The sequence below is a fragment of the Macrobrachium nipponense genome, chromosome 43, assembly GCF_015104395.2.
Source record: "Macrobrachium nipponense isolate FS-2020 chromosome 43, ASM1510439v2, whole genome shotgun sequence".
NCBI lineage: Eukaryota > Metazoa > Arthropoda > Malacostraca > Decapoda > Palaemonidae > Macrobrachium > Macrobrachium nipponense.
Genome location: NC_061104.1, coordinates 16,323,118 through 16,335,677, shown reverse-complemented (window position 1 = coordinate 16,335,677; position 12,560 = coordinate 16,323,118). Strand labels below are relative to the sequence as shown.

Here is a 12,560-nt window from a genome sequence, read left to right as displayed (position 1 = left end):
GCTTCACCCCATTAGCATCAGGCGAAACAGATGTGTCATCGACACAGAATAAAAAAAACTTTAGCAGCGTGATATTTATTAGCATCATAGGTCGTGCTGCACCATATCACGTGTATTAGCAGCAGTAGAAATAAATGTAAGATTAAGTAGAATGAACGTCCAACAGTAGCAACACAAAAGGTGGCTTCATAGAGGCTCAGACAGGTACTTGACCTTAGAAATCAGAGATCCTGACTAGTACCAGTGCTTCAGTATCAATGGGAGGCACGAATTTATGGTTTGTTGTAGCTGGCCATCTTTAAAGGAAGAGGACAGGTTTGTGGAGGCATCAAACATATGGTTGTGATATCTGGCATATTTAAAGGGAATAGAGACAGGCTTGTGGAGGCACAACCTATGGTTGTGTATCTGCCATCCCTAAAGGAAGAGACAGGTTTGCCACAAAGCTTCAGGAGCAGACAGGAGTGGCAAGAGCCAAGCTTGCAGAATCAGAAGTTTAATGTTGCGCTAGGGTAATTTCAACAGATGTGTAAACATTTTTTGTTGCAATACTTCAGCAACCACAGGAGACCTTTTGCATCACCCTCAGAATTGGAGCCAGCGATATGCTGGCTTCAGTTTCAACAGTGCCAATAACAGCTACAAGTCAGCAAACAAACACCAGCTAAAAAATGCAGTACCCTAACAGGATCATTTGAAAGCAAAGTCAACTTCATACATGCTACCAGGATAAGTAGAGGCAGCTGCATTAGCACAACAGTTGGAAATGGAAAGATTTTAGCAGTTACACTGGCATCACAATCAGTCACAGTAGCAATAGTACACCCTCCTCCTGTAGAACAAGAGAGCCTGCCCAATGAAGCCTCCTCTTCCACTGGTGGTACTGGTGCAACTATAACCCCTGTTTCTATGGTACTATTGCCGGCATGCTGCCTGTGCCAGTAAGCAGCCTTTCTACTTGGGCAGTTGGTTGGTTGAGCAACTGCCACTGTTTCTGATAGTGTGCAACTGTAGGTGCTAAAATCTCCATAGCCCAATGCTGGTGCTATGTGGCTGTCTCTTCTTTTGCTGAGAGGTCAGTAAAGTTGCCTATGATTTTATGGTGATCCTGTTAGGCAGCTGCTCTTTATCTGCTGATGTCAGCTGATTTGTCGCCATTGCTAGCATTGTTGTGAATGTATCAGGCATTTCACTGCCTCTAACTCTAATGCTGATGCAATAGGGCTTCTATTGTTGCTGGCAGTAGTGCCGCTACAAATCTTTGCTCTTTATTAATGGAATTAGCCTAAGTGCAGCATCCAGATTCTCTGCCAATGCCGGTTTGTTTATCTCCGCTGTTAACTGCACTTCTAAAGTTAGGTGGTAGCCCCTTTTTGTCCCGTATGGAATACCAGATATTCAATTATCAAAGCTTCTACTGATACTGGGACACTGCTCCCTGTCTCCATCTCTGTAGATGTTGATTTTTGTTGCTATGTTGGTGGATGTTTTATCTAATGTTGATGCCTGATTTCTTTCTGCTGGTGTTTGTGCAGTTGCTGCCTTTATAATACAGTGGGTCCTTGTTAGATTGTGGATCAGCAAATGAGCCTCTCAGTTAATCGCGGGTTTTTCTGCGGAACTCGTCTCCAAATATATCGCGGAAAATTCACCAATTCGCTCAATCAGCTTATTCTCAGAACGTAAACATTACAAATGTTGGGATGATAATTTTTTTTTAAATACAACGACGATGACAGATCGATATAGTACAGTATACGTAAATGGGTTCTGTAAGTGGAATAACATTTATTCACTGTGTTTACACTAATATTGATATTTGAAAATTAGTACATCATTGTAACAGTGCATACACAAGAGAATATTTTATCTCTGTTGATTCTATTTATAATTTGGTATCTAACTCTACGTGTGAATTCCTAATGTTTCCCATATCAGTCTCTTGTGAATTCCCAATGGTTCCCCTATCTGATAAAAGAAAATGGGATGCTTCAGTACTGTATGAGAAAATAGCTGTGCTTGAATGTAGGGGGGACTTGAGTTTAGTTTTCACACAGTTGTAAGCCATATATTTTCAAGGGAAATGTTGTAAGATTATCTTGAATTATGTTAAAGGGTTTTAGGATGATAGTTTAATGTATGTTTGTTGGTTGAACTATTAAAATATGCTGTTAAAAGCATTTTTAGAGGGATGGGGATCTTTGGTGTTTGAACTATTAAAATAGCCAGTTATAAGCATTTTTAGTGGGGGATACCAACAACTCAGATTTTCGCTTAACGAGAGTCGTTGTGCTCCCTAACCTCCGTGATTACGGGGGACATTCTGTACCACCCATGTGAATATTAATTCTGGCTGCTTTTGGACGTGTTCATAGTAGTATCATAGCAACTGTCGCCAAAGCAGTTTGAGCCACCTTTATTTTGTTTGTCACCACTGTCTGCTTTTTTAGTTGGTGCAGCTGTCCCTATCTTTGCTTCTGAGTTGCTGTGTTGGTACCTGCCTCTGGCTTCATTTCTGTCATTATAAACATGCACACTTCTGGATCCAGATTTGCCAATGAAGTTTGCAACCTGGTGATTTTGTTGCTCCTTTGTTTTATTTAGTACCCCCAGTTCTCTGTTGATAATTTTAAATTCAGGGTTCCACCATGAAAACTATACTCCCAAATCTCATATTGCAGCTCAACTTTGTCTATAGACAGTGCTTCAGTGTCTTTATTTTCCTACCAGCTGGGCCCGTAGTGTTTTCCTAGTGCATAGGAAAAACCACCTACCACCTTAACTTTACTCCTAAATCTCGTATTGCAGCTTAAGTTTGTTTGGCTATAGCTAGTGATCCTACTTCAGTGTCTTACTTTCCTACCAGCTGGGCCTGTAGTGTTTTCCTAGTGCATAGGAAAAGCCACCTGCCACCTTAACTATACTCTCGTATTGCAGCTTAAGTTTGTTTGGCTATAGCGAGTGATGTTCCTTCAGTGTCTTACTTTCCTATCTGCTGGGCCAGCAGAGTTTTCGCCTTTGCAACCAGGAGAATCAACTTCCACTTTTCTTGCTTTAGTTGCTTCTGAAAGAGGGGTAGTGAACCCTGCAATTGTTCTTTGCTGTGGCAGCTGTCACCACCATCCTTGTGTGAACTAGGTGTATAGTAGATTCCCATAATTACCGTCTGTTTCTCCTGCCATTATTTGTCTCGTCAAGTTCATGCTACTGATATTGCTGATGTGGCCTTGTTTGGAACATAGAATTTGAATTCCACTGTGGGATTATAGCTGCTTCTGGTGAGTATTAGGCTAGCTGGTATACCACTGTGTCAAGTTTCTCCACCACTGCTGCTTCTGATGCTAGTTTTTACTTCATTCTGTAAATTGGACCACTAGTTAGTGCTTATTTTAAGACAAATGCTTCTTCCATTCTGTGTCCAGAATTGTTGGTACTGCTTTAGCTGATGGCCAGGGGTGTATAATTGTTTCTGCAGGCAATCTGAGCTGGCTCCACGTTTTAGTTTGCTTTGGCTGTTTCTTTCTTGTGTGTACTTTTATACTTTTTGTACCATTCCACTTTTTGTAGTTTAGGTCTTGTGCATAGTGTGTGTACCATGCCACATTTGGCTGTTCAGATCTGTACCATTTCACATTTGACTGTTCAGATCTATACCATTTTGGCTGTTCATATCTGTATTATGGATACCGTTTGTACTGCTCCAAGTTGGCTGGTTCTGTTTTGTGCGAATTAGGAAGAGTTATACAATGCAAGGTAGCAACCTGTAAAGCTGCTTGTGATAAAAATTAGACTGTTATTTTGTGACACCACTACCATATTTTCTGTGCTGTCGGTTCAATACTACTGAAGTCTGTATAGTCTGGGTAGTAACTTGTGAGAAGCTGCGATAAAAATGAAGTTTTTACAGTTATTGTCTATTTTTGTGGCACCCTACTGTGAGCATAGTATATTTTGTGTTATCGGGTCTCAATACTACTGATGTCTAAGGTGGTGCTTGAATAGGTTTCATAATGATGGTACTGCTACATACAATGTTGCAAGAAACATGAAACTTCTGTAATTTCACTTTTTCTGGTGAACCAGGTGCAGTTACCACATTGCTCAGAAGGTTTGTTGGTATCTGTAGATTCAGAACCACCAAAAGCTCTGTGGCTGTTACCATAGTTTTCATGTTATTCTACATAGGTTTAAACAGCACTAGTCTCCATAACTGCTTCTGTAAAATTAGCAGCAGTAAAATTATCTTCCAGAAAACTTGTTTTTGCAGAAAATTTGTTTTTGTGGTGCACGTTACAAAAACAAAAATTGTTGCATCCGTTTCTGCATTTTATGTAGCTATTTGCATCACATGGCAATTTTATAGAACAGTGATGTACCACAGGAATAAACAAAAATCATTGAGTAACATTGCTTTATTTCTAATTAAAAAATTAAAAACTACTAGTTGCATTCTGTTAAATATTTACATAATGACTTGTTTTTAAAACTACCCACATATGGTCATTAACTGGCTTCACATTTAGGTTTCCCTATAATAAGACTTGTTTTGAAAACTTTGGTCAGTAACTGGAACTACACATTTTGGTTTCCATTAACTGGCTTCACATCCCTGCCCATTCGAATATTCCTGCAGCAAAGACCAGAGTAGATAAAATCAATTAAATTAATATATCGTAAGCATTGCCAGAGCATTGTAATAAAATATTTTGACTAGGAATTAAAAACAATTGCTTTAAAAAATGTAAGTTATCAAAATACCCGTTATTAAAGCACCTTAATCAGGAATTCTTATAACCTTATAACCAGAATTTGTAATTCAGTATTTATAGTTCAATATTAGGAAAGGCTAATTATATAGTTCAATATTACGAAAGGCTATCTATAATATCCTGATCACACTTAAGCATAGACAGGAGGTTCTATGCAGTCTTTTAAGTTCTACCAAAGAGTAACTGGTTATTTTACAGTTATTTGCGAAGTTTGTTCCAGGAGAGGCCTTCAGCTGATATGGATTTTTTATGATAAGAAGAGAAATCTTGGGTTTAGTAGGAAGAAGAACGCTGAGACCGCTGCTTTAACTATACTGTAATTCATACAGAGTAACTTCATAGCCACTAGAAGAACTGAAACTGAGCTGCAATAGACAAAAAATGTAATGTGAAATCCAATACAACTAATAGTAGAACAAGAATGACATCCATATACTAGAATGAAATCCATAAAGTCAGCTTTCAAAGCTAAGTAGAACAAGAATGAAATGTGATCCATACAGCTAAGTAGAACAAACTAGATTTAAATCCAATCCAATCCATACAGTGTCTTCATAGCTAAGTAGAACAAGAATGAAATGTGAAATCCATACAACTAAGTATGTAGAAGAAGACTGATATCCATTTATAATTAAATACAATTATGTTGAACAAGAATGAAATTTGAAATCCAGAGTGTCTTCATAGCTAAGTAGAACAAGAATGACAAGAAAGAAATGTGAAAGCTTAGAAATGTGAAATCCATAAAGCTAAGTATACAGAACAAGAAAAAGAATTAAATCCGTCCATAAAGTCTTTATAGTCACAAGAATGAAATATAAAATCCATACAACTAAGTAGAACAAGAATGAAATTCATACAGTGTGACTTCATAGCTAAGTAAAACAAGAAATGAAATGTGAAATCCATACAACTAAGTAGAACAACATGAAATTCATAGAGTCTTCAAGCTTATTAGAACAAGAATGAAATGCAACAGTGAGTCATAGTTAGTTGAACAAGAATGAAATGTGAAATCCATACATTTAAGTAAACAAGAATGAAATCCACACAGTGGCTCAATGTCTCAAAGTTAAGTAGAACAAGATTGAATCTCAATGTCTCAAAGCTAAGTAGAACAAGAATGAAATCCGTACAGTTTTCAAAGCTAGAACAAGTCTCAAAGCTGCTTTAAGTAGAACAAGACTGAACTGAAATCCATTCAGAGTTTTGTATTCAGTTCAGCAAAGCTATGTAGAATAAGAACGTTATCCAACAGTGCGACTTCATAGCTAAGTAAAACAATCCGAACAGTGTGACTTCATAGCTAAGTTAAACAAAAATGAAATATGAAATGTCAACCACACAGCTAAGTATGTGTAGTAGCTAAGTGTAGTAGCCAACACTGATTGCTTTTCTTCTACTAACTTGCAATTGCTCTTAGAAATTTGCAGAGGGAACTTATTCTCATACTACCACCAAAACCATGCTGTCTTTGTAAATTTATTATCCATTTCCTCACAGGCTGGTATTGCTGCTTCCTAAAGTACTGTTGAAAGTGATAGGACGATGTTGCCACTTTTTCTGACTTTGATCCTGGTGGCGGTAATTTCTGATGCTGATGATGCCACAGTTGTTTCCGTTGGGGCCTGCTCGGCTGTACAGACTTCCGCTATTGTTGGGTATGCTGCAATTGCAGCCACCTCGATATAGTGCAGCCACCTCGATATAGTGCAGCCACCACTCCTTGCTGATGACACTGCCGTTCTGCTAGCTGTTCTTACTGTCATTGTCTCCTAAGTGACATTTGCACCAATTCTCTTATACGGATAATCAAAAGAATGTAGAACCAGTGAACTCCAGCTGCTTCTCAATCACTGAAACCTGATTAGTTCATGAGCAAAAATACTCCATAACGACAAGAAACTAGTCAGGTTAACCATTCATTCCTTGAAAAGTCATCATGACAATCGATGAATCATTACTACCCAGCATGATGAGGAGGAATTGGTAATTATCTTTCAGTGATCTTGAATGCCAGTAAAAGTGACTATGGATAAGAATTGGGCTTGGTTGGTCAAATACTTCAAGATCCATGAAAACAGGTGGCTTTTTATGTAGGTAGGAACAGAAAAAATCTACTTATAAAAAACGTGGCTTTTTATGTAGGAAGGAACAGAAATAATTATAAATTTGTATCTAGAAATTTGTATCTAGAAATTTGTATCAAGATTTCTTTTTACCAGACAAACTTAAAAATGTCTATATCTGAACAAATACATTATTTGCCTTTTAAAAGTTTAAAAATAATATTTAACCTTTAGATACTTGCCAATTAATTGAAAATTATTATTTATCCTTTAGATACTGTTTAACTTACCTTGTCGTGGGCTATTTTAGTGCGTGCAACTTGTCCAAGTACTTTTTATTTAGAACGCCATTGTTTCACAAGACATTTTTTTTCCCCAAAGTAGTCACAATTCATGAAGTGTGTAACAATTTTCAGCTGTGCACCATTAAGATTGTTGTCTTTTAACCTCGTAATCTACAAAAAAGGGAATAAATTAGTTTTGCAATGGGCTGTAACAGTTCATTTAAATTGATGACACAAAAACCACTGCAAACAAAAATGCACCAATAGGATTAATTCAGCCTCATGTCTATGGCAACAATTAAGTGTACTAAACTGTGAACGCGATTCCTTGTGAACAAAATAATTGGTTTTGCAATGGGCTGCAACAGTTCGTTTAAATTAGACAAAAATATCACTGCAAACAAAAATGCACCAATAGGATTAATTTAGCCTCATGTCTCTGGCAACAAATAAGTATACCTTAACTATGAACGCGATTCCTTGTTAACAAAATAATTGGTTTTGCAATGGGTTGCAACAGTTCGTTTAAATTAAACAAAAATATCACTGCAAACAAAAATGCACCAATAGGATTAATTTAGAGCCCCATGTCTCTGGCAACAAATAAGTATACCTTAACTATGAACGCGATTCCTTGTTAACAAAATGTTAACAGAAAATTCATTACTGTGTACATTTACATTTACTTGTTCTCGTCTCTGATTACAAACTTTAAACTAGAAGCCTATATACATTCTCATTTTATGCTGTTTGTTTATTTTGTATTAATGACCTCTCCCGTTATAGTTTTTCATCAGCCGTAACTTCTGTCTCTCTCTCTCTCTCCCCCACAGGCTCTCCATTACCTGAGAAATCTCCTGGTGGCACACTCGTTTCGGGTCCTCCTGTTGTCAACATGTACGAGGCGCCTTCAGACACTAATCTCTCCAACGACCTCTCCCTCACGCCCACTCACCGCATGTACCACCAGCTGACTCCAACCCCCGACGAAAATGTTCGCGCCGCCCACACCCTCAACACTTTGGTCACAGACTCCCCTCACAAATCTATTCCAGAACCTGTAAGTGCAATCAGATGTAGAATATATATTTTATTTATTTAATAATTATTATTAATTTTTTCAGTCTGAAATTTTAGATGGTGGAAACATATGCAGTGAAATTTTTTTGTGAATCTGAAGTTTTAGATGGTGGAATATATCAGTGAAATATGTGGAATTTTAGAATTAAATATATACAGTGAAAAATTTAGATGGTGGAAATATATCCACAGTGAAAAATTATATAATGTCGTCACTGAATTCTAAAGTAGTTTGATTATGGATAATTATGCCTCTCAACGTTATAGCAACATATAATTATAACGAGATACAATAATGGTAAATATACACAATCAAGAGGGCCGAATGTGAACTTTTCGGAGCTTCTATTACAACATTGTATTGCTGAGCCAGGAGTTTATTTGATTTTGCCTAACGTAGCAAATAAAACAAGTGAGGTATTTTAAGTTTTCCTTGTTAAATTGTGAATGGGTCCATTAGCTAGGTTGATTTTGGCTAGCTAGGAAGTTGAATAAATATCGGTTGATTACTTTTTAACAACCCCCACTACTTTTTTTTTTCTTAATCCATTTTTTTTTAAATCCAGGAGAGTAACGGTGGCACCGCTCTCACCTTCCTTGAATTCACCGGCGGGCGAGAGTACACTGCCCTTCCCAATGGCCGCCGAGCTTCCGTGAACGACCTGGGCCCCAGCGCCATCATCCCCACGACAGGATCACCCAACACCTCGACAGAATTCTGCACCATCAGGAGAGGAACCAGAGCCATCGACGTGGGCGCTAAGAACGGGAGGCCCCTGATGAACAACTACGCCGACATCCCAATAGTGCCGCCTATCTTGCCCCACAATGGCACTGCCCATCCACCGAATCCCCGGCACTCCACTTACTCGTTAACGAGTAAAGGCAACTTCGGGTCCCCACCGCCGCCCCCGTACTCAAGAGGGACTAAAATAGGCTCCCCAAGGGGATCCTCCTCCCCTACAGGATCGGCCACGCCCACAATCGCCAGCTCTGGGGTCCACACAGACGATGGGGCGTCTCCCGAGGCCAAGTACATCTTCTCTCCTGAGGCCATGATGAAACCTGGCACTCTCGTGTGACCCCATTCATCGAAGGCCAGGCCTTAGATCCTCCTCCTCCTCCGTAGTTGTGATTTTAACATTTTACAAAAAAGTAAAAACTTAAGCTGTGAAGTTTATATAGTCTTAATTTGATCAGATCTCGCATCTTCGCTTTCGGGAAGTTTTGCAGCAGTTGAAAGCTGTACAACACAAGCCCCTCTTCGAAGAGCAGGCGAAGAAGACGACGACGTTGTGTACAGCCTGTTCCCAAGGGGGTGAGAGTTTGTTCACTGAAAATGATCGGAGGGAAACACGAAGAGAGAGAGAGAGACACACGAATTCGTTGTCACGAATGCTGATGAATGGACGTTTTCCAAGCTTCTATATAATAAAATCCGTGGCAGTTGTAGTAACTCGAAGCGAACTCTCTCTCCATTAGTGAAATTCAAGTGTCGTGTGTTCTCGTTTATCATTCTGTGAAAAAAAAATAAGACTTATGATTATTTTTTTTTACACTCTTGTTCTAAAGAGTGGTGCTGTCTCCTTAGAGAAATGTAAACTAGAAGAAAATAAAAAAATAATAATGTTACCAGACACTATACTGCATTGCTTGATCACACACTAAGTATTTGCTGAGATTGTTCATCGAAACAATGATATATATAAATATATATAAAGCATAATCTCGGTCTTCCTCTTGTAAGAATCTTGTAGACTCTTCGAGTACTTCTAACCGCAGCTGAATTTATACAGGTAAAAATGCTTTTTATTTAACTAATTTAAAGACAGTTTCATACTAATAAATGGAGTGATCTAAAACTGTTGAATGTTGAAAATGACGGAATTTTTCTCTAATAAATGGATTGATCTAAAACTGTTGAATGTTGAAAATGACGGAATTTTTCTCATACAAAGTCAATAAAACGATTTTCGTAATTGTTGTCAACTGTCTCTCCAGCTAGAATTAAACAGAATTAGAGAGATCACTCAGTTTTATCAGTTCGTTATAACTTTTAAAATTCAATCAGCTAACCAATAAGAGAATCTATATCCATCTTATCATGCAAAATCATTTTTAATAATCAAATCAACGTTGAATATATTTTGATTACGACTGCTAAGGTTAAAAAAAATAAAATTATAAAATAGCCTTTCCTTCAGTGTGTAAACTTTACTAATTTTTCATTTTTGTCCCAACTTGAATGACTCACTGTGTCATTTTCCTTCTCTTTTACAGAATGTGCGCCTAAACTAGGGCCTTCACACCCTCCCCTCCCTCCCCACCCCCTTTAAAAAAAGATGAATAATAAAGCTATCTGTAATGATGACATACCTGGAAGATCCCCGAAGCCTACCTCGAGCAAGTCGTTAGAACAAAGGAAGGGTTAGTAAGCGCAAATGGCGCCTCTGTTGACCTTGCTAACCTCTTTTTGTTGTGGCGCCTTTTGTTGCCAACGGTGATATTCCAGGACGGTTTTTTTTCTCTCTTTTTTTTTTAATGTTTTCGGTGAATTTTTCCGTAATTTCTTTCATTGCTTTTGGCCTGCATGTGTAGTTTTTTGTACATCTTTTGTCCGTTTGTTTTTCTCTTGTTTTCGAGGAATTTTGCTGCTATTATTTCAAGCTTTTTGTTCTCTGCGTTTGTTATCTTTTTTTATCTTTTTCTTTTTTAAAACTCTGTTGCTTTATTCTGAAGTGTTTTCAGTGGAAATGTTTACGTAATTTCTTTCATTGCTTTTACCTGCTTGTGTCTATTAATGTTTTTTTTTTCACCTGTTGTTTTAGTTCTATTTTTCGAGGAATTTTAATAGGTCGAGTTGTCACTTTTCATAAGAATTTTTAATGCATGTTCATTCTTAATATAACTGCATTTTACCGGATTGATTTTTTTATTCTGTTATTCCTTTGGATTATAAATTGGTCTGTTAATCATTTTACGTGGCGTTGACCTTCTTAAAAAATTGTCAAACTCCTTTGACTCACTAAGTTTACCTGAACTTCTTGAGAGAGAGAGAGAGAGAGAGAGAGAGAGAGAGAGAGAGAGAGAGAGAGAGATTTAACTTGATCGAAAACAGCTTCATTATGTATTATTCCAATCACCTACACAGGCAATGATGCGATAGACATTTACTAAATTGAGAGAGAAATATTTTGACAATATTCAAATGTGTGCTAATTACTAACTAGTGATTTACCTGCATAAAACTAAAACCTCAAATAATGCTTTTTATTTCTGATGTTATTGAAAACCTTTAATAATTGGAGAGAATATTAAAAATACAAACACTGGTTCTAACGAATCGAAATTTAACGTTTATCTGAAATATTCAAGAAAATTCACTACATTCTCGGTATTTTTTTTTTACTTTGACATATAATTCTGCGCTGTATAACTATGACAATATCATAATTCTTCTCTTTATAACTATATGACATTATCATAATTCTGCTCTGTATAACTATATGACTATATCATAATTCTTCTCTTTATAACTATATGACATTATCATAATTCTGCTCTGTATAACTATATGACAAAACTACTTTTTCAATTCACTACATGACAAAACTAATATTTTACTAGGACGTATTTTATAGGTTAAAATAATATAAAGTCGAGACGTAATTCCCATACAGAAATTCAACCTCTAAACCAGAGTTTCCTAACCTTTTGACGACTCCAGACAACCAATGAATTGCCCAATTTGGTTCTATACCCCGTTTGTATGAGTCCACTTAAGTCGTATTTGTTGACAATATAACTTAGTATACATAGTTTAATACATACTTTAGGTATGAATAGCTAGAAGTAGAAAATGCAAGAAAATCAGAGTCATTTATAGTTTTATACAGTTGTTTACAAAATGAACCCATGTATACATTGACACATTAAAATCAAATATAGTCAATTATCCAGAGATCAAGTCCCATACCCCCAGCATGCCGTTCTCATACCCCCAAGGTATGAGAGAAAAAGTATATTCAAGCTGTGTTTACGAAAGAAAGTATATAATAAGGTTGTGGTTGTACTATTTGTGTGTACGAGAGAAATTGTAACAACGTTGTGCTTACGAGAGAGAGAAAGAGTAAAATAAAGGTTTGCTTTCGAGAGAAAATATAATGAAAGTGCTTACGAGCAAAATACAATAGTTATGCTTATGGGAGAGGGTGAAACTATAATCAAATTGCGCTTCTGAGATAAAGTATAATAAATTTGTACTTAGGAAAGAGACTATCGTCAAGTTGTTCTTACGAGAGAAAATTTAATAAAGTTATGTTTAAGAGAGAGAGTATAATTTAAACAATACTAATGGC

General features: G+C 37.0%; 1 protein-coding gene across 1 annotated transcript in view; it reads left to right on the top strand.

Moving 5' to 3' along the window:
• LOC135213542 (irregular chiasm C-roughest protein-like) overlaps nt 1-9,509 on the top strand; it is a 222,023-nt gene extending 212,514 nt beyond the window's left edge. Inside the window, exons 11-12 of the mRNA XM_064247493.1 lie at nt 7,956-8,182; nt 8,769-9,509. Coding sequence (XP_064103563.1) covers nt 7,956-8,182; nt 8,769-9,284 — 743 coding nt within the window. The 3' untranslated portion in view covers nt 9,285-9,509. The remainder of the gene's footprint in view (nt 1-7,955; nt 8,183-8,768) is intronic.
• Nucleotides 9,510-12,560: the final 3,051 nt, after the last annotated feature.